Source organism: Balaenoptera musculus, chromosome 5 (assembly GCF_009873245.2).
Source record: "Balaenoptera musculus isolate JJ_BM4_2016_0621 chromosome 5, mBalMus1.pri.v3, whole genome shotgun sequence".
Classification (NCBI taxonomy): domain Eukaryota; kingdom Metazoa; phylum Chordata; class Mammalia; order Artiodactyla; family Balaenopteridae; genus Balaenoptera; species Balaenoptera musculus.
Genome location: NC_045789.1, coordinates 9,414,153 through 9,441,375, shown reverse-complemented (window position 1 = coordinate 9,441,375; position 27,223 = coordinate 9,414,153). Strand labels below are relative to the sequence as shown.

The following is a 27,223-nucleotide window of genomic DNA, read 5'->3' as shown; positions in this document are numbered from 1 at the left end:
TTGCCAAAAATAAGAACATATGAATGGCTAAAAATAAGCATGTGAGAAGTTGCTGAAGATCATTAGTCACTAGCAAAATGCAGATTAAAACCACCAGGAGACTCCATTATGTATCAATTTGAATGGCTAAAATTGAAAAGACTTGGAACTTCCCTGGTGGCACAGTGGTTAAGAATCCGCCTGCCAATGCAGGGGACACGGGTTCGAGCCCTGGTCCGGGAAGATCCCATATGCCGTGGAGCAACTAAGCCCATGCGCCACAACTACTGAGCCTGTGTTCTAGAGGTCGCAAGCCACAACTACTGAAGCCCGCGCACCTAGAGCCTGTGCTCCGCAACAAGAGAAGCCACCGCAATGAGAAGCCTGCACACCGCAACAAAGAGTAGCCCCCGCTCGCTGCAACTAGAGAAAGCCCGCACGCAGCAACGAAGACCCAACGCAGCCAAAAATAAACAAACAAACAAATAAATAAGACTGACAATACCAAGTGATGGTGAGAATGGGGAGCAGCTAGAACTTTTATAAACTGCTGGTGTAGGCACGGTCACTGGAAATCTGGCAGTTTCTTATGAAGTCAAACATACACTTACCATATGAACCAGCAATCCCAATTCTAGGAATCTGCTGAAGAAAAATGAAAACATACGTCTACACAAGGACTTGTACTCAAATGTTCATAGCAAATTTACTCAAAAAAGCCCAAATCTGGAAAAAACCCAAATGTCCATCAACTGGTTAACGGATAAACAATGTGGTATATCCATAAAATGGAATAATACTCAGCAAACCAACTACTGATGCAACAATACAGAAAGAACTTCAAAAGCATTATTCTAAGAAACCAGACACAGGAGACTACCTCATGCATGATTCCATTTGTATAAAATTCTAGAAGTGTCAAAACTACGGTGACAGGAATTCCCTGTTAGTCCAGAGGTTAGGATTCCATGCTTCCACTGCAGGGGGGCACGGGTTTGATCCCTGGTCGGGGAACTAAGATCCCACATGCTGCACAGCATGGCCAAAAATAAATTTAAAAAAGAAAACAAAACAAAAAAACTATGGTGACAAAAAGTAGACACAGGGAAAGTAGTTGGTGTGGAGATGGAATAGACTACAAAGGGCATAAGAGAAGTTTTGGTGGATGAAAAAATGTTCTCTTTTATGATTGCAGTGGTGGTTACCTGATTCTCTATGACTCATTAAATTGTACACTTAAAATTGGTGAATCCTACAGTATGTAAATTATATCTCAGTAGAGCTGTTCCAGTGATTTCCAGTGACCGTGCCATTTTACATTTATACCAGTAGTTTATAAAAGTTCTAGTTGCTCCCCATTCTCACCATCACTTGGTATTGTCAGTCTTTTTTAATTTTAGCCATTCAAATGGATATATAATAGAATATTAGGGGTCTCAATAAAGCTGTTAAAAATACAGTACACCAGAAAAAGTATGAGCTTATCATATACAAGGTATTTTATTAGGGGTCAAAAAAGAAATAAGATTAGTTCTGCACTCAAGTTCACTCTGACTGAAGAGGCAAACAAGGCATATGAAATGATGTTACAGCACAGGGTAATGAAAGACACATGTGCAGACTGCTAAAAGCAGCCCACGTGAGAGGCATCTAATCCACCTGGGGTGGGAGGGGAGAGAGCGTCAGGAAAAGCTCCGTGAAGAGGTAACATCCAAGATGTGCCCTGAGTGATAAAGAGCTAGTTCTCGCTCATATCATTCAACTACCCATCCAAGTGACCCAAAGTCTATAACAGCAGATTAAAGATTTCATTATAATGAGTAAATCCAAGACAAAAATGGGTAAAGCACATTATGAGAGGACAAAGGATGAGTAACAAACCAGCCTGAGAGGGCCTAGGGAAAGCGTCCTAGGAGTAAACACCCAGAGTGGAGTCTCTAAGGCAGTGACTCACAACAGAAATGAGCAGCAGAAATCCCTCAGGAAACTTTTCTAAACACATACACCTGAGTCCATCCCAGCTTCCAGAATTAGAAAATTTTAGGGAAGAAGCACAGACATCGGTAGGTTGTTTTTTAAGTTGCCCAGGTGATTCTGATATTAAACACTGCATTGAAAAGCTTCACAACACTGGATTTGGCAACGATTTCTTGGACACCAAAGGCACAGGCAACCAAAGAAAAAAACAAACAGGACTTCATTAAAATTTAAATATTCTGTTCATCAAAAGATACTATCAACAGAGTAAAAAAGGCAACCCACAGAATGGGAGAAAATATTTCCAACTCACATATCTGATATGGGAATAATATATAAAGAATTTCTAAAACACAACAAAAAATAAACAACCCAATTCAAAAATTGGCAAAGGACTTAAATAGACATTTCTCCAAAGAACATATATAAATGGCCAATAAGCACATGAAAAGATTCTCAGCATCACTAATCATTAGGGAAATGTAAATCAAAACTACAATGAAATACCACCTCACATTCATGAGGATAGCTACTATCAAAAAAACAGAAAATAGGGCTTCCCTGGTGGCGCAACGGTTGAGAGTCTGCCTGCCAATGCAGGGGACACGGGTTCGAGCCCTGGTCTGGGAAGATCCCACATGCCGCGGAGCAACTGGGCCCGTGAGCCACAACTACTGAGCCTGCGCGTCTGGAGCCTGTGCTCCGCAACAAGAGAGGCCGCGATGGTGAGAGGCCCGCGCACCGCGATGAAGAGTGGCCCCCACTTGCCGCAACTAGAGAAAGCCCTCGCACAGAAACGAAGACCCAAAAACACAGCCATAAATAAATTAATTAATTTAAAAAACAAAAAAAGAAAATAACAAGTGATGGCAAGGATGTGGAGCAACTGGAATCCTTGTGCACTGCAGGTGAGAATGTAAAAAGGTGCAGCCCCTACAGAAAACAGTATGGCAGTTGCCCCCCCAAACTTAAAAATCTGGCAATTCCACTTCCAGGTATATACCCAAGAGAAATGAAAGCAGGGTCTCCAAGAGATTTGTATACACATGCTCTTGGAGGTATTATTCACAACGGCTAAAAAGAGAAAGCAACCCAAATGTCCACTGATGGATGAATGGATTTTAAAAAAATGCAGTCTATCATAGATTGGCCTATTGTTCAGCCTTAAAAAGGAACTTCTGACACACGCTACAAAATGGATTATACGAAGTATGTAGTTAAAGTAGTCAAATTCATAGAGACAGAAAACAGAGTGGTGGTTGGGGGGATGGGGAGGAAATGGGGAGTCACTGTTTCAATTTTACAAAATGAAGAGTTTTGGAGAGGGATGATGGGGATGGTGGCGACAGCACAACATTATGAATGTATTTAATACCACCGAACTGTATACTGAAAAATGGCTAAGGTGGTAAAGTTCATGTTAGGTATATTTTACCACAATAAAGTAAGGAAACACTGCATTGATTCTGAACTTGTTATCTACATGGAGTACCCACTATATCAGTTACAGTAAAATAGCCAGCACTTATTGACTGCTTCCTATGTGCCAGGAACTGTTTTAAGTGCTTTATGTTTTATCTCATTTATCTCCACAACAACCCTATGAGGTAGGCACTCTTAGAAACAGATCTGCATTTTTAAAAAACTCTCAGGCCCTCAAACACTACTAGCAAAAATGTAGAATGGTGCAACTACTTTGGAAAATAGTTGACAACTCCTCAAAAAGTTAAACAGAGAGTTACCCAATAACCCAACAATTCCACTCCTAGGTAGGTATCTAAGAGAAATGAAAACGTATACCAACACAAAAACCTGTGCACAAATGTCCATAGCATTAATTAACTGAAAGTATAAACAAAATGTGGTATATTTATACAATGGAATATTATTTGGCAAGAAAAAGGAATGAAGTACTGATATATGCTACAACATCGATGAACCTTGTAACATTATGCTAAGTTAAAAGAAGTCAATCACAAACGACCACAGACTGCATGATTCTATCTACATGAAAAGTCCAGAAAATCTATAGAGACAGAAAGTAAATTAGCAGTTGCCTAAGGGCTAGGGGTTGGGGGAAAGAGCTGCGTGACTGCTAGGAGTAGGGGGTTTCTTTCCCGCGCGATGAAACTGTTCTAAACTCGACTGTACAACCCTGTGAATATAATAAAAACCACTGAATTGTACGCCTTAAGTGGGTAAGTTGTTTAACATGTGAATTACATCAATAAAGATGTTAATAAAAATCAAAAGTATCTCAGGGTCGGGGAATGGGTCCACACTTTAGTCAGCAGCCTGTCATAGCAATACACGTGCAATTGTCTACTACAGATGTAATCACATGGCTTCTCATTCTGGAGTGCTTACAGCTTTAGGATTACAAAAGAAACTTCATACCTATTTGGGTAAGGGAACTAACACACTGCAGGATATCTATGCGCGATATATTTAGGTCCCTAGCAGCAACAATACATTTGCAACTGATCCGCAAATACTTCAGCCCCCAAAAGCAAATTCGGCAAACCTGATGCAGCAGAGCAGGCAGGATTTCTAGGGGGGGACCTTTCTGTCTCAGCTCCTTCACACGTGTAGACATGCAGATCATTACAGCCAAGCAAATGCCTGACAGCTGGAGCTGTGTGAGCCTGTCTAGAAGTGAATTCCACATAGGAGCCACAGGAAGGAAAAATGAAAGGTACATAGTTCATTAAAACAAAGTCTGGGCTTGATTTTTATCTGTACAGAAAAAGGGATCCTATAATCCTTAATTAGTAACTTTTTGTTTCTTTTCACAATATAATCATTTATTCAAAAAATAATTACTAACGTTTGCACTGACTACGTGCAATGTACTGTTCTAGGTATTGGGGATACAAAACAAAGCCCTGATCCTCAAGGAGCTTAAACAACTACGAGAGGGAGAGAGAGGATATAAATGAATATGAACGTAGTATATCAGACAGGGATAAACTATGAAGAAAGCAGGGAATAGAAATAAGGAGGTGCTGGGAAAGGGGCAGGGGTAGAAAATACACAGGGCAGTGAAAGGAGGGGAAAGGGAAGGGGCAGGGAGTCAAAGACGACTTTCAAGTTTTTGACCTGAAGAATGGAACCGTCATTTACAAAAATGGAAAAACAGGGTGAGGAATGGGTTTAAGGGAGGAAAATCAGTTTGGCTTTGGATATGTTAAATTTAAGATGCCAATTATACATCTCCAGGTGGAGATTTTAAGTGGACATCAAGCTTGGAATTCAGTGAAGTTAAGGCTGGAAATAATTTGTGAGTCAACAGTATAAAGACGGTACTTAAAGCTTTATCCTGTGACTACCCATTATATTTAATTCAACCTATTCCCTAGAGGATGAGGAAGCTGTTTCTGCTATTTTGCCATTAAAAATACTGCTGCAACAAGCATCCTTAGAAATATTCCCTTATGCTATATACTGACATTTTTATTCGAGTAGGGAAGCCTCCTAAAAATGGAACTGCTGATTCAAACGCTATGACCATTTTAAATTTGACTAAAGACAGCCAGTTGATCTACAAAAAGATTGCAGCAGCTCACGCTTCCTCAATCAGGACATGACAGTGCCCATTTTCCAAGACCAGCGAGCAGTGAATATTACTCTTAGATTCTGTGCCAATCAAATGGCTGAAAAAATGGTATCCTGTTTTTTTTTTTGTTTTTTTTTTGTTTTTTTAATTAATTAATTTATTTATTTATTTCTGGCTGTGTTGGGTCTTCGTTTCTGTGCGAGGGCTTTCTCTAGTTGCGGCAAGTGGGGGCCACTCTTCATCGCGGTGCGCAGGCCTCTCACTATCGCGGCCTCTCTTGTTGCGGAGCACAGGCTCCAGACGCGCAGGCTCAGCAATTGTGGCTCACGGGCCTAGTTGCTCCGCGGCATGTGGGATCTTCCCAGACCAGGGCTCGAACCCGTGTCCCCCGCATTGGCAGGCAGATTCTCAACCACTGCGCCACCAGGGAGGCCCAATATCCTGTTTTAATTTTAATTTCCCTGAACGTATTTGCATATATTCATTGGCTATTTGCAAGCGCTCCTCTGTAAAACGTCCGCTTCATGACAGGGCTGCTTAACTTTTCAATTTGAAGATGCTCTGATATATTAGAAATATGAAACCTTTATCTGGTACTTTGTGGCCATCATTTCCCCCAGTCTATGACGTGTCATTTGGCTTCATTTATGAATGCCTTATGTCACAGGAAAAACCTTTCTGTTCACGCAAATCTGCCAATCGTTTACTTTACGGCTTCTGAAACCACCTGTCTCACTTGAGAAGCCCCAAGGCTCCCAACACATTCCCCTATTATTTTTGCAGTTTTACTTTTTACACTTTTCTCTTTCATACATCTGGAAGTTACTTCTGAATACGGAGTGAGTCAGGGAGTTCAGGTGTGTTTGGAGGCGAATAGCCAGTTATATCAACAGCATTTATTAAGTAAACCATTCTTTCCCGCATAGTAAGTGCCTGTTATCATACGTCTGACTTACCAGCGTAGCCATGCAACACTGACCAGAAAAAAATTCTGCATAGAAGACTAAGGAAAGTCAAAGCGCCCTACTACTTTATATAAATACGCAAATTACACAGAGCAGTGACACATAAAATTCAAAGTCAAGAATGCATTAAGGGAAGGAAACGACCGTAACAGTGAACGATGACAGAAGCATCGCTTCTTCTTGACTCGTGGCTCTGGCCTCGCCGTGATGCTCCGTCCAGAGCAACGGGCAGAGGGCAGGCACTTAAACTACAAACAGAAAAGGATTCACCTGTCTTGAAGTCTTTGGCCCCCTCCAGTCTCTCCCGTCACAAAGCTCGCACTGGTTGGTCCCATCCACGCGCACTGAAGCCGGAAGCTCCCCCTGGCTAGTACACCTGGGGGTCAGTCCTAAGGTCTCAAGGCAGCGCTGTTTGGCTGCAACAGGTGTGTCCTCTCATCACTGCCAAAGTTAACAGTGCCTCTAAACTGTGGACAAACTTGGAATAGCTTCTCTGACACAAAATACCTAAATCAGGGCAGTTAAATGGTATTCATAAAGTGATTTATGGTGGTGTGTGTGTGTGTGTTAGAGAGAGACAGGGACAGAAAAAGAAGGCGGAGGGAAAGGGAAATACTGCTCATTGTTCTCTGGGCACTGGCCCACCCCTTCCCACCCCTAATCGCATTTTGTCAATTTAGATATATAAAAAGCAGCTATCAGGAATTCCCTGGCGGTCGTTAGGACTCGGCACTTTCACTGCCGGGGACCTGGGTTCAATCCCTGGTCGGGAAACTAAGATCCCACAAGCCGCAGGGCACGGCCCAAAAAAAAACACAGAGCAGTTATTTACAAAACCTGTACAAAACCTAAAGATGAGTTCCCCTCCATTTGAGTTGCTTTATGCTGAATCAGAATAGTAAAGAAGAAAGGAGACAGGTACCTAGTCAGTCTGAATTATACCCTCAGTGACCAATGGAAGAGCATGAAATAGTCAGAATGACTAGATACCTTTCATCGTGAATGTCTCCATATCGCATATATTAAAGGCATTCACCAAAGCTTTTCTACCTCCAAAGCTACTTTCAGCGAAGAACGAAAAACAGAAGGATGGGTAAAACATGGGCTAACACAAAGCTTCCAGCTTCTCACCGAGACCAGCTGTTCTGAGGTCTCCCTGTCAGATGCTACCTCACAGTAAATAAAACACAATTACGTCAGCCTTCCCTCCTTCATACGCAGGGAACAGTGTTCAGCTTGTGCCTCCTGGTGAGCTCAGCACGGGTGCTATTCTTCACGGATCCAACTGTCCCTTCCCTCCTCCCGCTTCCCCGCATTCTCGCTTTCAGCGGGGGCTACCTGGCGGCCTCCACCTCCCTGAAGGAAGCCAGGGGATCCGCTGCCCCAGGGCATCATGGTCCCGACCCTCCCGCACTCCTTTCTCTGACTTTGGGCCCAAACAGCCTCGAGCTACAGGCAGAATGCGGAACCTGCTGTCCAATCAGCACAACCTATCTGCCCACGATTAGTCCTATACACACAGCACCAGGCCAATTCCAAGCCAGTACATACAAGATTCCCCTCATGTGACCAAGTACAACCGACCACAAATCTATCTGAAGTGGGAAGCAGGTTTTTTCAATTGGTAAGGACTCTCTACAAGCTAACATGACTTTGCAATGAGAAAAAGAAGCCTTAAAACTCTCTCCCTAACAGTATGAACAACTCCCCCAAAAAGTTAACAGGCTGGGCTTTCCTGGCAGCACAGTGGTTAAGAATCCACCTGCCAATGCAGGGGACACGGGTTCGAGCCCTGGTCTGGGAAGATCCCACATGCCGCAGGAGCAGCTAAGCCCGTGCACCACAACTACTGAGCCTGCGCTCTAGAGCCCGCGAGCCACAACTACTAAGCCCGTGCACCACAACTACCAAGCCCGTGCACCACAACTACTGAGCCCACGCACCTAGAGCCCGTGCTCTGCAACAAGAGAAGCCACCGTGATGAGAAGCCCGCGCACCGCAACGAAGAGTAGCCCCACTCGCCACGCGCAGCAACGAAGACCCAATGCAGCCAAAAATAAATAAATTAAATAAATTTATTTTTAAAAAGTTAAAAGGCTGAGATGCTACTGTGACTAGACCTCACTCTGTCCCTCTCAGACACTCAAATTTTAATGAGGTAAATCATATTCCTTTTGAGAGGTTGAGTCCATTGCAAATGTTTCCATTTCAATAGCTGACAGTACCAAAGGAGAAAAATATCACAAGAGCCAAAATAACACTTTCAGTATAACAGGCCACTTCTGGCATCAAAACAAACAAACAAACAAAAAAACACAGCATAGTGGCAGAGTGACCCTTGTTGGTAAAGCACTCGAAGAATAAACGCAGGCTTTAAATGGGGCCCAGCAATTGTTACAACCTCATTAGCGGGCTAGAGGAAGAAGGAATCTGCATCACTACAAAACTCCACTCCCATCCACCCACCACCGACTTATACGTAAGCTCATACCCTTACATTCTGAAGAAAAAAAGAAGTCTCTGAACACTGGAAGATCTGTGTCAATCATATTAACAAATGGATATTCATACTCACGTGGAAACTTACTTACTGCTGCAGAAAGGTGTGGCAGTAAGGGATGGGACGGATCATAAAGGGTGTACTTTAGAGTCTGTTTCATTTCATGATTTTAATTAGTCTGACAGTTAAATGAGGGACCACTAATCAATGAACGCCTGATTCAGGGACCAGGTGATGCCACTTATCAGACCACTCATAATCTTTGCCGTCTTTGTAAAAATGGTTAGAACTGGTAAGGTTTACTGAGCTGAAGCCTGAGCCTACTACAGTTCTCTCTGGAGTTGTTCTGTGCGGCACCAAATCCACTTTCAGTTCTGTGAAGCCTAATAAGTGGAAATCTTTACCATTCAAGTCACTTTTTTATCCTTCATCCTTAAAATTCGGTGATTTTCTTTAAACACAGATCACTCTAATCCTTGTTGACCTAACCCTAGCAATCTCCCAGAGCCCATATAGAGCATGGCAAAGTAACAAAATAAAAAACCCATGAGACATTTTATATATTTAACACACTACCTACACTATGTGCCTACCACATTATGCTCAGCACTAAGATACAAAGGTGAATAAGATACTAACTCAAGAAATACACAATTCCACATCGGATATCATAGAATAAACACTAAAGAAAGTCATTGCCTCACGATAACAGCCATTAGTTTTGTTTTAAAAGCAGATGTGAAGGTGCTGAGTTCGTAAAAGGAACTATAGATCATAATCCAGAGCAAAATGTAGACTCCATGATTCAAAGGCATTAGTTTGCACACAATATGAAACGAGACGCTAGGCATTGCTTACCTGTCAGCCATCATCCCCTTCTTCCTTGCACCAGAACCCTCCAGGCTGCTGGGCCCCTCCCCAGGCCTAGGAGATAAGCCCTGGCTGTGCCAATCAGATGATTCTTATTTCACTTATCAGGCACGCCAGTGACTGGTCTAGGGTAGGCATGTGACCCAGGCCTGGCCAATGAGACTAAAGATGTAAGAGGGTTCCTGAGAAAGAGTTTCCCCATTGTGAAAGGTGACACAAGACACTACCCTTCCTGTCTGCTTCTGAACACAGCTGTGTGAGGATGTGATGCCTGGAGCTGTGGCAGTCACCTGGTGACCATGAGGGGACAAGCCCAAGTAAGAAAGTGAACAAACTAAAGATGGCAGAATAGAAAGGTGGGAAGCACCTGGGTGCTTGATGGTGTCAGTGTGCCCTTTGGTTTAACCAATCCTAGAAATACCTCTCTATGGACTTTTTATGTGAGATCAGAAATTTTACTCATTGTTCATGCCACATTTAGTTTAGTATTCTGGTACTTGCAGCTGAAAGCATCCTGTTACAGGCCCATTTTATTTTTTTTTAACATCTTAATTGGAGTATAATTGCTTTACAATGGTGTGTTAGTTTCTGCTTTATAACAAAGTGAATCAGCTATACATATACATATATCCCCATATCCCCTCCCTCTTGCGTCTCCCACCCTCCCTATCCCACCCCTTTAGGTGGTCACAAAGCACCGAGCTGATCTCCCTGTGCTATGCGGCTGCTTCCCACTAACTATCTATTTTACGTTTGGTAGTGTATATATGTCCATGCCACTCTCTCACTTCGTCCCAGCTTAACCTTTCCCCTCCCCGTGTCCTCAAGTCCATTCTCTACGTCTGTGTCTTTATTCCTGTCTTGTCCCTAGGTTCTTCAGAACCTTTGTTTTTTTTTTTAGATTCCATATACATGTGTTAGCATATGGTATTTGTTTTTCTCTTTCTGACTTACTTCACTCTGTATGACAGACTCTAGGTCCATCCACCTCACTACAAATAACTCAATTTCATTTCTTTTTATGGCTGAGTAATATTCCATTGTATATATGTGCCACATCGTCTTTATCCATTCATCTGTTGATGGACACTTAGATTGCTTCCATGTCCTGGCTACTGTAAATAGAGCTGCAGTGAACATTGTGGTAAATGACTCTTTTTGAATTATGGTTTTCTCAGGGTATATGCCCAGTAGTGGGATTGCTGGGTCATATGGTAGTTCTACTTTTAGTTTTTTGAGGAACCTCCATACTGTTCTCCATAGTGGCTGTATCAATTTACATTCCCACCAACAGTGCAAGAGGGTTCCCTTCTCTCCACACTCTCTCCAGCATTTATTGTTTGTAGTTTTTTTTGATGATGGTACAGGGCCATTTAAAAAAAAAAAAAAAAAAAAACAGGGATCAGACAGGTTCAGACTCCAGAGTAATCTCTTCTTAGGCCATTGCAGAATGCAGAAAGAAAACCACTTACCTTCTTTCAGGTCATGTATAACCCTGTCCGAAGATTCGCCCCCATCAACGCTAACTGGAAACCTAAAGTAACTGCCTACAAAATTCAGCTGGGGAAAAAAAAAAAAAAAAATCAAAAAAAAAAAAATTCAGCTGGGCTCAGCATCAATGGATTGCCGTCTACTTTCTGAAGCTGTGGTAAGATCAAATCACCTGGCCATGTGTTGCCAAACCACTTCGAGTCCTCTAGGGGCATCACAAAGTAGCCCTTGCTGTGCCAAAATATCCACGGTGGCTTCATTTGCTTCCCCTGTCTGTGCAAATTTGGACCAGAATGCTGGGGGCAATGTTAACCACGGTGTAGAGATAAGATATATGTATACATGTCTGTATGTGCATAAGCAGTTTTTACAGAGTTCCTAATATATGTAAGGTACTTTTCTTGGGACCAGTAAGGTCAAGGACCCAAAAAATGGAAAATAAAGAAAAGACTGTCCTTTAAAACTCAAAATATAAAAATCAGCATAATGTGTGAAGTCTCTCTTAACGCCCCTAGCCTACATCATCTCCCTCCCCTGGATGTATATACCATTCATCAGACCCTACAGTGTTAAGGGAACCTATAAAAATGATTAACACAATTACTTATATATGTATAAATATAATATATACTTAATGAATTTATTATTTGTTTACATTCTGGAATAGGAGGATCAAAAAATTGTAATGGAAAGTGTTAAGACAAATTACTACTATGAGCAGTAATAACAGCTAGCACTAATTGAGTTCTTATTGATACTCTGGGCCAGCATTATTCCAAACACCTGACATACAACTTACTAAATCCTCACAACCCTAATAGATAGATATTATTAACATTATCCACATTTTACAACTAAGAAAACTGAGACACAGAGAGGTTAAGCCACCTTCCCAGAGTCACACAGCCAGTGAGTGGCAGAGCCAGGATTCTAACCCGTAAGTCTGGTTCCAGAGTCCATGCTCTCATTCATTATACTGCTTGCATAATTAGCTAACACTCTAAATTAAAATCATTCACAATAATGATTTCAATTGCTATGAGTTATTTAATAATTATATATAATAGAAATTGCAAAACATGTCTGAATAATGAGAGAAAAAATGGTTTAAAATCTGTAAGGATATGAGACAGTATCTGTTGGAGAGTTACCCAGATTTCAACATTACATGCTATCAAAGGGCATTTACTCACGAAGACAAAGATTCCGGTAGCTCTTGAATCACTGTGAAGTATCAGCTGACTAGATATACTCCATCCAGATTGATAAATTCAGAAACATTTCACCTATCCTTGATCTGTCAAGATCACAGATCACCAAGCTAGACAAGAGTTCATCAAAACTGCCAGACAATGAAATCATTATCACAACACAAAAATTCAAGGGTGGACTTACTAAAATCATGGAACATCCCTAGAGACTGACACCATCACCAAAGCTGCCCCTGAACAAACCAACCTAAGATAAACTTGAACTTTATATGTGTGTGGTGGAAAAGATGACACTTCTTAGAAATCAGAATTCAGCACTCACTGCTGGTGACCTGACTTAGACCTAACTCTCCACCACAACTCTTATTTTGACACACTTAGGACCTTTATCACTTGCTCGGCACAAGGTGAACTGCATTATGTAAACTTCACAGGAACACACCTTATTCCCACCTGGCCTATAAACTCCCAAAGGGCAGCTCTGCGCTAAAGGTGTTTTGTCCTGACAGTATCTAGAACAAATGGGGAACCTAGTAGTCTAATCACTCCGTAAATATCTGCTGACTGAATGACTGAATGAGAAATAAGTAATTCAAGGAAATAAAGGAACAAAGAACATGAGGTAAATTGCGAGGCAAAAGGTATCCGCCTGAGATATGAATTATCATGTGTTCTTTTTCCCCAGATTATGTGGTACTCAAAAGAGAATAAAACAACAAGCTGACAGTCATCTAATGATTTTAAAGATGAAAGGGAATTGTTTCTCTGTGCCTTTAATCAAAGCACCTTGATCATATGTGGTATTCAACCAGTAAATTAAAGAATACAAGCTTCTTGGTGGCCAAGTTTATATCTTTGTTTCTTTTATAAGGACTGAGTGGAAATTGAATATAAACGAGAAAAACAACTTGAAAATAAAATTCTACTGGGCCTTCCCAATCAGTCTGAAGTTAAAAAGATATCCATGGACAAAATTCCAGGATTATTAAAACCAAACTGTCAGTACCCAACCAAAACTCAAACTCAACTCTCTTTCCTCTTCTCCTTTACATATACCTGGGATACTACTACTGACCTACTTTACAGGGCTATCATGAGGATTAATCAGCTTAAAAATGATCAGCACATCGACGTGAAGAGAGCTTGTAACATGTATAGTTAACCGCTTTTACAATTAACAAATGAACTGAGCCTCTTGTATCACGGTGCAAACCACTGTGTTAATTACTTAAAGGTAAACTGCAGGGACTTCCCTGGTGGCGCCGTGGTTAAGAATCCACCTGCCAATGCAGGGGACACGGGTTCCAGCCCTAGTCCGGGTAGATCCCACATGCCGCGGAGCGACTAAGCCCAGGCGCCACAACTCCTGAGCCTGCGCTGTAGAGCCCACGTGCCACAACTACTGAAGCCTGCGCACCTAGAGCCGGTGCTCCACAACAAAGAGAAGCCACCGCAATGAGAAGCTCACTCACCGCAGCAAAGAGTAGCCCCCGCTCGCCGCAACTAGAGAAAACCACGCACAGCAACAAAGACCCGACGCAGCCAAAAATAAATAAATAAAATAAATTAAAAAAAAAAGTAAACTGCAAATTTTTAAAACACAAATAGCATCTCATATTGAAGAATATGCTCATGAATAAGTATATATTTTATAAAACATTCAAATGTCTTTAAGGAAAGTAGGCTGAGTACTACAGACAGAAAAAAGTAACTTTCGATCAACCACAACAGAAAAATAAAATTATTAAATGACATTTGCTCCTGATCCCTAGGGCTCTAGACCAGAAAGCTGTCCACTCAGCTGTCAAAGCCGTCAACACCTCCGTGGCGTTTGATGACTACCATTCTCCTCATCAGAGAGATGATGAATTTATGCAAACCTCTAACCTTTATGAATCTATGTAAGCCCTCCCCCACCTGCAATTCCTGCTGAGGAAGAGCTGGGCCCCAAACAAGCACAGTGCTGAGATCTGAATATCTGCTATGGTACCTTCTGTCTTTTATAACAGAGTTAAGCCCATGGAAACACGCACTGCAATGTTAGGAAGTCATTACCGGATTTCTTCTGTTTCCTTTCAGCTCAGTTAGTTTGCTTTTCGGCAAAAACTGATTAACATAACAGAGTTATGGCGTCCTTCAGATGCCCTAGAGCAACCTGATAAGCTGCTTGAAAGTGTTACTTCTACCTCCGGTTACCAGCAACCCCAGCTCTGGGAATTGAGGCTTCTGAGATGGTCTGCTTTATAAACCTCATTTATCAAACAGCAGGAGAGCTGTTACATATGGTGATGGGCATTACGGAAATACTTAGATTGAACACAAAATGTGAATGTGAACTGGATTAAATTACCTACAAGAGAGAGAGAAACTAACTCAGGAGGAGGTAAAAGGAGCCAATCACAGGTGTGAATCAAATAGTGCTGCACAGGAATGTTAGTCTGTTTATAAATTGTTACTCTTGGGGTTTGCCATGGAAAGGTTTCCTGGGATGTCTATGCAGAATTTTTATCTATTTATTTATTTTGGCTGCGTTGGAATTCTTAACCACTGTGCCACCAAGGAAGTCCCCAGAATTTTTAAAATTTAACATAGGTTAAATTAAAGTAAATAATTGCATCTACCACAGTTCTTGCCTACTCAAGACAGGAAGAAAGGTTAGAGGTTTACATAAATTCAGACATTCCTGATAACACAAGGATTAGCTTAAGCTGAAATCCCAATATGGGAAATCAGAGTATGTATGGGAAAAGGAGAAGGGTCCCTTCACGAGAAGAGTTGTGTTGACAATGTGGATGGGTGGGAATAAGAGAAGCACGATAGGGCTTCCCTGGTGGCGCAGTGGTTGAGAATCTGCCTGCTAATGCAGGGGACACGGGTTCGAGCCCTGGTCTGGGAAGATCCCACATGCCACGGAGCAGCTGGGCCCGTGAGCCACAACTACTGAGCCTGCGCGTCTGGAGCCTGTGCCCCGCAACGGGAGGGGCCGCGATAGTGAAAGGCCCGCGCACCGCGATGAAGAGCAGTCCCCGCACCGCGATGAAGAGTGGCCCCCACTTGCCGTTAACTAGAGAAAGCCCTCGCACGAACCGAAGACCCAAGACAGCCAAAAATAAATAAATAAATAAATAAAGTAGCTAAAAAAAAAAGAGAAGCACGATAAACTGAGGTAAGTTGTTTGAATTTTTTCTATGGGCCACTAGTTTCTATTTTAATTTAATGAAATATTTCAAGACTTGCTTAATGTTCAGTTATAGATTAATCACTTATTTAAAAAAACATCATTTAGATGTTTTGTTTGCTTGCTTTATTTTTAGAAAATACAAAGAGGCACACACGGCTTCCCTTTATCCGAGGGTCAACATAAAAATTAATGATTACAAGTTAATACTGATACATGCTATGGGAGAGAATAACTATGAGAAAAGAGGGAGGCAGGCACAGGGGGGGAAAAAAAAAAAAGCTCACCCTAACGTCAAACTGACTTTCCTAAAAGAACACAAAAGAATAAAATTATCTAGACAAAAACCAGCAAGGCTGTTTTTCCATGAAGCTTTGGCCTCTTGATGTGATTTGGACTGAACAAAAAAAGACAGCAAGTAACAAAGAAAACGGCACATGCCAGTGTGAAAAATACTACACAGTCACAAGTTAAGACCCTACCTCATCATTTCTCACCAGAAGGAGAGCCCCCCTGAAGGGTCAACGCTTGGTGAGGAAACCTTCGACCAGCCCTCCCAGTCTCGGCCGGCCTCGCCCGTCATCGAGGCTGCCTAGGTGCACTCACCTGGCTTGTTTCCTTCCCTCTCGTGGCCCAGCTGCCCCTTGGTGTTCAAACCGCACGTGTAAACTTCCCCATCCTCCAGCAGGAACACGGAGTGGCTGCCTCCGCAGGCCACTTCCTTGACGCGTCTGTCGGACGTAAATCCACACAGCTGTGGCTCGGCCACAATCCCCTGCAGGTTAGGGCTCATCCCAGGCTGGCCCAGAGACCAATACCCCCAACATAACATCGTTCTTGTCCTTCAGGGAGACATGTAGCCTAGAAGAGAGCTTTGTAAGAAAAAAAAAAAAAAAAAAAGGTGCGGGGGAATCAGAAAAAAAAAAATCACTTTAAGGAATAAACGTAATCAAAGAAGCCCTCCCCTTAATATTCTTCAGATACCTTGCATCTCAAAATAAAACATATTACAATTGCTGACGGTAGTTATAATGATAATGCTATTTTTATGTTTTAGTAAGAGTTTTAAAAAACGTCTAAACAAACGTTGTGTAAAGGAACAGTGAGCACAGAATGCGGTTTTCAGATCACTGATGAAGAACTGAGTACAGGAGATGTGCTGCAACAAGGTCTGCACACCATGACGGCAACAACTGTTTTGAAACTACCCTCACGACTTCAACTTGTCCTCTCTTGCTGTACCTTTCCTTTGAGTTTTCTGGGTTTTGGTTTTTTTAAACTAACTAATTTTGAACTAACTCCTTCAGGTAGCCAATTGTTAACTTGCATAGTAGTAATTCACTACTCAAAACAAAAATGAGAAATGGGAAAAAGAAATGCTATCTTCTCTGCCATTCCCTCTTACACATCCTTCAGGATCTGGGTCAAGCTTCAGTTCCTCCCTGAGAGCCTCTCTGACACATCTACTATACCGCCTTGATTGGAAACTTTCTCTGTCTCTTGTAACTTAACTCCTCAGCCAAAGTTTAACTGCCTCAGGCAGAGACCATAGCACGACATACACCTCTCTGATTTAGCAGGTGCTCAGTCAACCTTTGGCTGATTGATTACAGCTGACTACCCCAAAGTTTCACTACCATTTAAAAATTCATGCTTCCTTTTTCATACAAACAACAACTAAAAATAGAATTACCATATGACCCAGCAATCCCACTACTGGGCATATACCCTGAGAAAATGATAATTCGAAAAGATACATGTACCACAATGTTCACTGCAGCACTATTTACAATAGCCAGGACTTGGAAGCAACCTAAGTGTCCATCGACAGATGAATGGATAAAGAAGATGTGGCACATATATACAATGGAATATTACTCAGCCATAAAAAGGAACAAAACTGAGTTATTTGTAATGAGGTGGATGGACCTAGAATCTGTCATACAGAGTGAAGGAAGTCAGAAAGAGAAAAACAAATACCATATGCTAATGCACACATATGGAATTTTAAAAAGCGGTACTGATGAACTTAATGGCAGGGCAGGAATAAAAACGTAGATGTAGAGACCGGACTTGAGGGCACAGGGTGGGAAGGGAAAGCTGCAATGAAGTGAGAGAGTAGCACTGACATATATACACTACCAAATGTAAAATAGATAGCTAGTGGGAAGCAGCCGCATAGCACAGGGAGATCAGCTCTGGTGCTTTGTGACCACCTAGAGGGGTGGGATAGGAAGGGTGGGAGGGAGAGGCAAGAGGGAGGAGATATGGGGATATATGTATACATATGGCTCATTCACTTTGTTGTACAGCAGAAACTGACACAACATTGTAAAGCATTTATAGTCCAATAAAGAACGTGAAAAAAAAATGTTATTCTTTGAGCTAAATGCAATCATAGGAAGGAAGGGAGGAGAGATAAGATGCAAACTAGGGATAGGGTCGGGGTGGGGGGGGTGCGGAGGGAGGACAGACATTTGAAAAGAGCAGCAAGCTCACAGTCTAGTCATAATTTAATTTTCCCAATTTGCTCAGCTGCTGTATTTGTACTAATTACTTTCATTTTTAATGTTTCATGAGTTTGTCTTGTCTCTCCTACCAATAATTACATAAACATCATAGTGCTTACTATACCGCAGTCACTGTACCTAATAAGCATTTTATGTCATTATCTCATTTCATCTTAACAACTCTGTACCCTCAGCACTATTTTTAGCCTCATTTTCAGATAAAGCAAGGCTCAGAGAGATTAAGAAGCACGCTCAAGGTCACAGAGCTGGAAGGAACACAACCAGGCTAGGAATCTAGGCCTGAAGCCAATGTGCACGCGCATGCTCTTACCCACTGGGCCGCACCACCACCCAATGCGCACGCGCACGCTCTTACCCACTGGGCCGCACCGCCACCCAAGTAGATTTACACGTCACCTACAAGAGCAAGAACACACACCAAAAAACGTATGGAACGATGTGGTCAGTATACAACACAAGATGTCTTAGAAACTTGAAAATAAAGTTGCCCTCAGAGAGTGAAAGTAGTCAGAATTAAGAGATAAAGGATGAGATTAGGAAGCTGAAGCATTAAGCCATCCCCTTAACCAGCCAAATACAATGTGTCTAAAAATATGGTATTAAAATCTGGACTTCCCTGGTGGCGCAGTGGTTAAGAATCCACCTGCCAATGCAGGGGACACGGGTTCAAGCCCTGGTCTGGGAGGATCCCACATGCTGCGGAGCAACTAAGCCCGTGCGCCACAACTACTGAGCCTGTGCTCTAGAGCCCGCGAGCCACAACTACTGAGCCCACGAGCCACAACTACTGAGCCCACGTGCCACAACTACTGAAGCCCATGTGCCTAAAGCCCATGCTCCACAACAAGAGAAGCCACGGCAATGAGAAGCCCGCGCACTGCAACGAAGAGTGGCCCCCACTCCTCACAACTAGAGCAAGCCGACGCACAGCAACGAAGACCCAATGTGGCCTAAAATAAATAATTTATATAAAAAAAAAAGGCCTTTGGGACACAATCAAAGCCTCACTTTAGATAGGACAAAGTATTTCTTTTAAAAAAAAAAAGAAGCTATGATTGTATGTCTACATACGCAAAGGTCTATAAACAATGCTGACAGCAGCTTTATTCATACTAAACAAAAATGGCAACAACGCAAATGTCCATCAACATGGACACTGCTCATCAATAAAATACAATGGAACACTATTCATCAATTGAAGAGGGCCACGACTGAAATGCACTTAATGCAAGAGAAGCTGCAACCCAATGTGGCACGACCTTCCTGAAGAATGAAGGTTAGTTTAAAACAAATTCCTCAAAGGTGTAAGGGACTGCCCTTTTGTCTAATCTCTCTCCTCAAGTCCCTCTTTATCTGGTAGCAAACCCTACGCCCTCCTGCACAAAGGTGAGCGTGACCCTGGCCAAGCCACTCAGAGAGGGCCACCCCTAAGCCGCTGTGATTGGTGCAGGGAGAGGTTCACACTCCCAGCTGGGCCAGAGTCCTCCCCCACCAAGCCCCGTGGAGCTCTGATGGAAGACTGCCTCTTGCCTCCGAAGGTAACTGGAGCTGCCGGAAGCTACCTTCCCTGTCGCACAGAGGACACCTGTAAGACACGGGGGAGCTACCAGCCAGAGAGGTTCTAAGACGGGAGACAGAAAGAGTCCCAGCGATGGTGACTGAGCCTTGGAGCCCCTCGTGCCTAGGGCCAGCACCCCCACCTTCACTCTTCCTGAGGACAGCTGTGTTTCATCACTCACGGATTCCATACTTGTGGATCTGCCTACCCACCGATATTTATTTGCAACCTCAAAGTCAGTACTCGGAGCCTGTTTGCAGTCATTCCCAGACATGTGCAGAGAGGTGAAAAATCTGAGCCCCTCTCTGGGCACGTTCCCAGCCGAAGTCGAACAAGACGATGCTCTCTACCTTCTTGTCTCAACTCTCACACTGCAAGCAAGTGATCTTTTTGACTCCACTTGGTGCCACAGTTTTCATACTTTTATATTGTTCTGTCGGTGATTCTGCTGTTTAAAATGCCCCCCACGCACAGGGCTGAAGCCCCGTCTAGTGTTCCTAAGTACACGAAGGCTGTGAGTGCCGCACAAAGAAAACACACGTGATGGATGAGCTTCGTTCATGCGTGAGTTCCAGAGCCGTTGGCTGTGAGTTCAATGCTAATGCGAAAAAGGGGCGATTCACTGATCAAGACATGTGGCCGCTCTGGAAAGTGCTAAAGTAACATCTATAGTGCATAGCGAAGCTACAGAAGAGAGAGAAAAGCAACTGAGTATCTGGGGATTCATGAAATGACGCCTGATTATAGCGTGTACTAGACAGCACTGTTGTGAGGCTGAGAGCCAGAGAAACTTACTGTCACGTTACCCAGGATCAGGAAGAGGTTAAAAAAACTCTTCCTGACTAGTGTTTTATTATAAAGAAATACTGTATAGAGTTAATCATTTGTAAGAAATAGGCATCAAATAAGGTGTCTAAAAAGAAACACACTTTTTTCTAGATTTTTTTTTTTTCCTTTGGCTGCACCGCAAGGCTTGTAGGATCTTAGTTCCCTGACCACGGATTGAACCCGGGCAGTGAAAGCACAGAGTCCTAACCACTGGACCACCAGGAGATTCCCCCCAGAAACACACTTAAACATATATGAAACAAGATTACGTACTGATCTGTTGACCAGAGGCTCTTGGCAGGAAACTAACTAACCCTGTGTTTCCCCAGGAGCAATGGCTCAGTCTTCATTAATTTGGTGTTCTCAGCAACTTCATTGAACTTAACTACCACGAAAAATGAGAATCACCTCTATACAGTCTAATAAGTCCCTTCTTTGTCTGCTTAAGAATGAATGTCTGAATTGGATTTCTGTCACTCGAAATTAAAAAAAAACTCCTAACTGATAATATTAACATTACACTATTAATAACAACAGCAGGTAAGACTTCATTTGAGCTTATGCTGAGTCTGGCACTTTTCTATGTGGTTCACAGATATTAAATCATTTAATCTTCTACGAGGTAGGTACTGCTATTATCATCTCAAATTTGTAGATGAAGAAAGTGAAGACAAAAAAAAAAGAGAATGAAGAAAAAGAAAGTGAGACAGAAAGTGTTGAAGTGACTTGACTAAATCACACAACAAGGCAGTGGCAGAGCTAGGATTTAAGCCCAGAGAATGTGCTCTTGACTAGTATGCTATACAGTAAGGAGTCTAGAAAACGGACAGCCAAACCGTCAGAACTTCCCAGTATCTCCAGCTCTGTCCAGAGAGAAAGGGTACCATAATCAGTCAAGTTGACTATTTGATCTGCTAAGTAATTACTGCCCAATAATGGAGATGGGGAGATCAGACTCCATAACATTAATCATTAAATTTACCCAGCCACCTGCCCTGCTTAGATTCCATGATTAATAAGCAATCTTTTTTTTTTTTAATTTTATTTATTTATTTATTTATTTTGGGCTGTGTTGGGTCTTCGTTTCTGTGCGAGGGCTTTCTCTAGTTGTGGCAAGCGGGGGGCCACTCTTCATCGTGGTGCGCGGGCCTCTCACCATCGCGGCCTCTCTTGTTGTGGAGCACAGGCTCCAGATGTGCAGGCTCAGTAGTTGTGGCTCACGGGCCTAGTCGCTCCGCGGCATGTGGGATCTTCCCAGACCAGGGCTCGAACCCGTGTCGTCCCCTGCATTGGCAGGCAGATTCTCAACCACTGCGCCACCAGGGAAGCCCTAATAATCAATCTTAAATAACTTGGTTTCCAAGGCAGATACTACTATGGGGAAAGAATACTGTGACCAGCTGTCCAAAGCATCCCAGCCTTCTTGGCATTTCTACTTCTCGTTGCTAATTCGGCATCCTGGATCTATCAGTTTCTTATAAGTCTGTTTAACATGATTCAGTCCTTGAGCATCAGCTGAACTCCGATGCTCTGGCCAACTGCAAGCCTGGGAAAGCAGCCTGAGGTGCGGCTTCACCCCTGATTGACTAGTAGAAACCATTTATGAAAAGAGATAAATAGGGCTATTGTTAAAATCCTGCCCACCTGAGTTATAGTAATGCAATCTTCAAGTAGTCAAATGAAAACTACTTATTCAAAAGACACAGACATAGAAAATAGACTTGAGGACACAGGGAGGGGCAAGAGTAAGCTGGGACGAAGTGAGAGAGTGGCATGGACATATATACACTACCAAATGTAAAATAGATAGTTAGTGGGAAGCAGCCGCATAGCACAGGGAGATCAGCTCGGTGCTTTGTGACCACCTAGAGGGGTGGGATAGGGAGGGTGGGAGGGAGATGCAAGAGGGAGGGGATATGGGGATATATGTATATGTATAACTGATTCACTTTGTTATACAGCAGCAACTAACACAACATTGTAAAGCAACTATACTCCAATAAAGGTGTTAAAAAAAAAAAGAAAACTACTTATTCAGAGGTAACTAAATAGCAACCACAGATAAGATGTATTCCTATCAAAGAATGATTAACCCTAATTGGAGATATGGTCTAGCTCATCACGGCGCCCTGCCAAAACTAGAGCAGGAGGCACTAAAAGCATCTAGCTTTCAGGAGGGAAGTTCAGGGCGTCGAAGAGAAGTCAGATATTAACGTAGCTTCCACTTAAAGTACACTCTGGTGGAACCCCCGAATCTAGGAGCTGTGGGTTTCCGTGAATTTAAGGGTCTGTCTTTGGCAATGTTCTCCATCACTGGGCATTCTGATCTCCTGGGTCGTCTCACCCACTTTTCCTCACTCACCGTCTCTCCCTTGCTTCCAGAGGAGTAGAATCTTTCACTTCCCTTCAAAACACACAATTATAAAAGGTGCTACAGGGGCTTCCCTGGTGGCGCGGTGGTTGAGAGTCTGCCTGCCAATGCAGGGGACACAGGTTCGAGCCCTCGTCCGGGGGGAACCCACATGCCATGGAGCAGCTGGGCCCGTGAGCCACAATTGCTGAGCCTGCGCATCTGGAGCCTGTGCTCCGCAACAAGAGAGGCCGCGATAGTGAGAGGCCCGCGCACCGCGATGAAGAGTGGGCCCCGCTTGCCGCAACTAGAGGGGGCCCTCGCACAGGAGCGAAGACCCAACACAGCCATAAATAAAAATAAATAAATAAATAAAAACTTAAAAAAGAGCTTTACAATTTGCTTAATCATTAAAAAAAAAGGTGCTACAGAAGCACACAGGACGACACACTGGCTCAGCACCCGCGCCAGCCACCTTGGCTGTCCCGGGCCACTTCGGTCCGGCCCCTCCGTTTCCTGCCTCTTATCTCCCCGTCGCAAAACAAAAGGAAGAAAGCTGGACCTTCCGTTCCTTCCCTCCGTGTCACACCTCGTACTTTTCCCAGTCCTTCTCCTCCTCTGTTTCTGGTAAAAGACTCAGGATAATGTTAGCAGGGCTTAAGGGTCAAAAGGACCAAAGTTCAAGCCCCAAGTTAACCACGTGCTAGCTGTGAAGCCTTGGGGAAGATATTTAAACGCTCTAAGCCTGTTTCCTGTCCCTGAAGTGGCAAGAAGAGCAACAGGGCTGTTGTGAGGACCAGGGACAGAAAGCGAGTCACGAGTGCTTAGCCCGGGCGCGGCGCTCAGTGCAGGGGGCCAGTGGGTCACTGCCTGCTGCCCCAGCACCTGCTCCAGGTGTTCCGCTCTGAGCCCTCGGCACACAGGGCAGCTCCCCAACGGGCTGGGCTGTGACTCCCTTCTTCCTGTGGCGAGTATCTGCTGTGCCGCCAGATCTGCACTAGGGCAAGGCAGCGCTACCCTGGCAGGCATAACTTACGCGTAGGAAATTCGAGGTTGCAAGGACAAAGTTTTTTGTATGTATTTTCTTTTAAATTCTGGGGAAGCCAAGGCAGGGTGGGGGGGGGGGGGGAGGGTAGATAAATCTCCTTTTATCAGTCCTAGAGAGTTGAATGCTAAAAGACAAGCTGCAATTCCTAAACTCTGTCTTACTAATTAATCAGACTGTGCAAACATCAGCCTAACAACTGATTCTTATTTCTTTGAAAGTCACGAAAACCTAAATAACACTCAGGCAGGACTTCTAATCTCATTTATGATAGGGATAAGCTTTGTTTCAAATAAGCTCAGAAGCCTTTACCTAAATGGTACACGGGGAAGGGAGGGTCTTTTCCAACAGCAGGAAAAGGGAACGCCCCAGGCTTCAGTGCTCTGCAGGCACTCCCCAGATCCAAGCTTTGAATAAATCTGGAGCCAAAACTCAAATGCAGAATTAACTCCAGTAACAAAGAAGATTTATTCTAATGACATACTTTATTGCCAAAAGTTTACTACCACAGGCAGAAACGGCACAGAAGGCAGAGAGAAGTTTTCAACAATGTGAATCCACTCCTTGCTGGTTTCTCTCTCTCTTTCACGTCAGCTGGACTTTGGTCCTCTGACCCTTTTAGCCAACTCAGGAAACATTCCTACCCCTCCTCTGATGATCCCTGCACAGGTGGGGCCTTCTTTACTACCTGGTGTTGGGCTTTGTACAACTAGAAGAATGATCTTTCCGTTGTCTGCATAAGGCGCGGGCTGCCTTCAGAAAAAGACACTTGACCAGACTGGCAAGAATTAAAAAGTCTGACAGTGCCAAGTCAAGGATATAAAGCAACCACGACTCTGACCCACAGCTGGTGGGAGTGTAAGTTGGCAGAACCACTGTGGAAAACAAGTGGGCATTAATTCCAGTGAAGATGAAGATGTAAATACCCCACGGCCCAGTAATTCCATTCCAATTCTAGGTACAAAACCAGCACTGCCCAACTTATCAAGTATCTACAGTGCTCCTTCGCTATGCTGAGAACTGGAGATACAAAGATGAGCAAAACCCGGAAACAGAGAACTCTGTGATGGAAATGTTACCTATCTGTACCGTCCAATATGGTGGTCACCAGCGACATGTGGCTCCTGAGCACTTGAAAGGTGGCTAATGTGACTGAGGAACTGACATTTTAATTTCATTTAGTTTTAATTATTTTAATATAAGTAGTCACATACGGCTAGTGGCTATCCTACTGTACAATGCAGCAAGAAACTCATGAATATATGCCCCAAGGTATATGCACAAGAACGTTCACTTCAGGATTATCTGAAATACATAGAACAAAGACAACCCAAATGTCCATCTGTAAGGAAACGGATAAGCTGCAGCAGAACCATAAAATAGGACGCTGTACAGCAGTGGAAGAGAAATGAATTCCATCTACAAACATCAGTGCAGCTAAACCTTAAAAATGGCGTTGAGGAGGGGAAAAAGTCACGGAAGAATTCAGAATGTGATGCATCTTTACAAAGTCCAAACACAAGTGTACAACAAGTATTTGGAGATAAGAACGTTAGTGGTGCTAAAGCTATGAAGAAAAGCAAAAAAATGATCAATACAAAGACTGAGAGAGATCTGTGTATATGTGACAATGCAGGGTACCTTCTGGAAGGAGCACAAAGGGAGCTTCAGTAGCATGGCTGAAGTCCTGCTTCTGTCCTTTTATTGTTGTTTGTAGAACATATATTACACATACTGTTTTATGCTTTCAGATACTTCACAGTCTTTTAAAAAATGAAAAGTACTGTTGGGGTAAGATCACTGCTTCTTGCATCTCACCCACCAATTCCCCATCCATGAGCAGACTGAGAGCTTCTCCATATAGGGAACCGGGTTTTACTCATCTGTGTGTCTCCTGTCCCCAGCATAGCAAAGGAGCGCAGTAGATGCTTCATGAGTGCCTAGAAAACTGAACCCGAATCTGAGAAAACCACATCTCCCACAATCTAAAGTTGTTAACAGTTTTGTTTGCCAGGTTTCCTTAGATACACATTCCCTAAGCAGTAACAAAAAAACAACAATGTATTTCCTCCATTCTCAACGTGCTCGCCCCTCACCACATTTTAGCAGATCTGAAAGTAGAATGCCTTTTACGATCCAAGCTGTCATTAAATAACGGTGTTTCTCAATGCTAGCACTGAGGAACGGAAGCTCCGTGAAGGACGGACTGCGCCTCTTTGTTCATTTCTCTACCCCTAGAGACTAGACTAGTGTCTGGCACAAGGGAGGGCTCAGTAGATACTTGTTGAATGAAGAAAAAGTAATAGTTACTATTACTGCAAGCCTACTGTGTGTCTGAATCTGTGATAAAAACTTTACATAGATTATTTAATTTGCCCTTTACTATAACCTCAAGACTTCGCCAGGTTAAGTCACTTGACCAAGAGCATGTAAATAAGTACTAGCTGTGGTAAATAAGTACTAGCTGTGGAGGAAACTTACTTAAAGTGGCAAAGGCAGGATTCAAATCTCATCTCCCAGACTCCAAAGTCCATGCTCTTAAACATGATGTTATACCACCATTAAATAAAACAAAGCCAAGCTATACTCCTTCTCCAATTTTAAAAGCAAATGTTAAAAGAAGAATGCTGCACATAGTAAGTGAGCTCGTATTAGCTGGATCACTGGCGATGTTCGTAGGCAACTAGAGCTAGAACCAACCTGTGTAAGCCGGAGACCGGAGGGATGCGTGAGGCCATCTCAACAGTTAGCCACGCTTTCCTCCACACTCCCCGGAACTCAGAGCGAGTCTAGTTCACTTACTGGCTCACACACAGAAACACACGCCCCTGACACCAGCAAGTGCTGTTTCTTAATGTAGTAAATGTCTAAAGGGGGCAGCGTTATGTCATCAAAGGGGTCATCTTATTAAAGAGACCTTAAAAATCCATTTGATCCAACCTCCAGGCAAGAGATTGACATTCCTAACCTCATTTTAATGGCAGCTGAAGTTAACTTTGGTCCTCTGAGAAGTAACTGGTTGAATCCAAGACCAGAAACTAGGTCCCGGGCTTCCCTGGTGGCGCAGTGGTTGAGAGTCTGCCTGCCAATGCAGGGGACACGGGTTCGAGCCCTGGTCTGGGAGGATCCCACGTGCCGCGGAGCAACTGGGCCCGTGAGCCACAACTACTGAGCCTGCGCGTCT

At 43.3% G+C, this 27,223-nt stretch overlaps 1 protein-coding gene across 1 annotated transcript in view; it reads right to left on the bottom strand.

Moving 5' to 3' along the window:
- Positions 1–27,223, bottom strand: part of HERC3 (HECT and RLD domain containing E3 ubiquitin protein ligase 3) — a 140,199-nt gene that overhangs the window by 110,025 nt on the left and 2,951 nt on the right. Inside the window, 1 exon segment of the mRNA XM_036852919.1 lies at positions 16,334–16,599. Coding sequence (XP_036708814.1) covers positions 16,334–16,559 — 226 coding nt within the window. The 5' untranslated portion in view covers positions 16,560–16,599.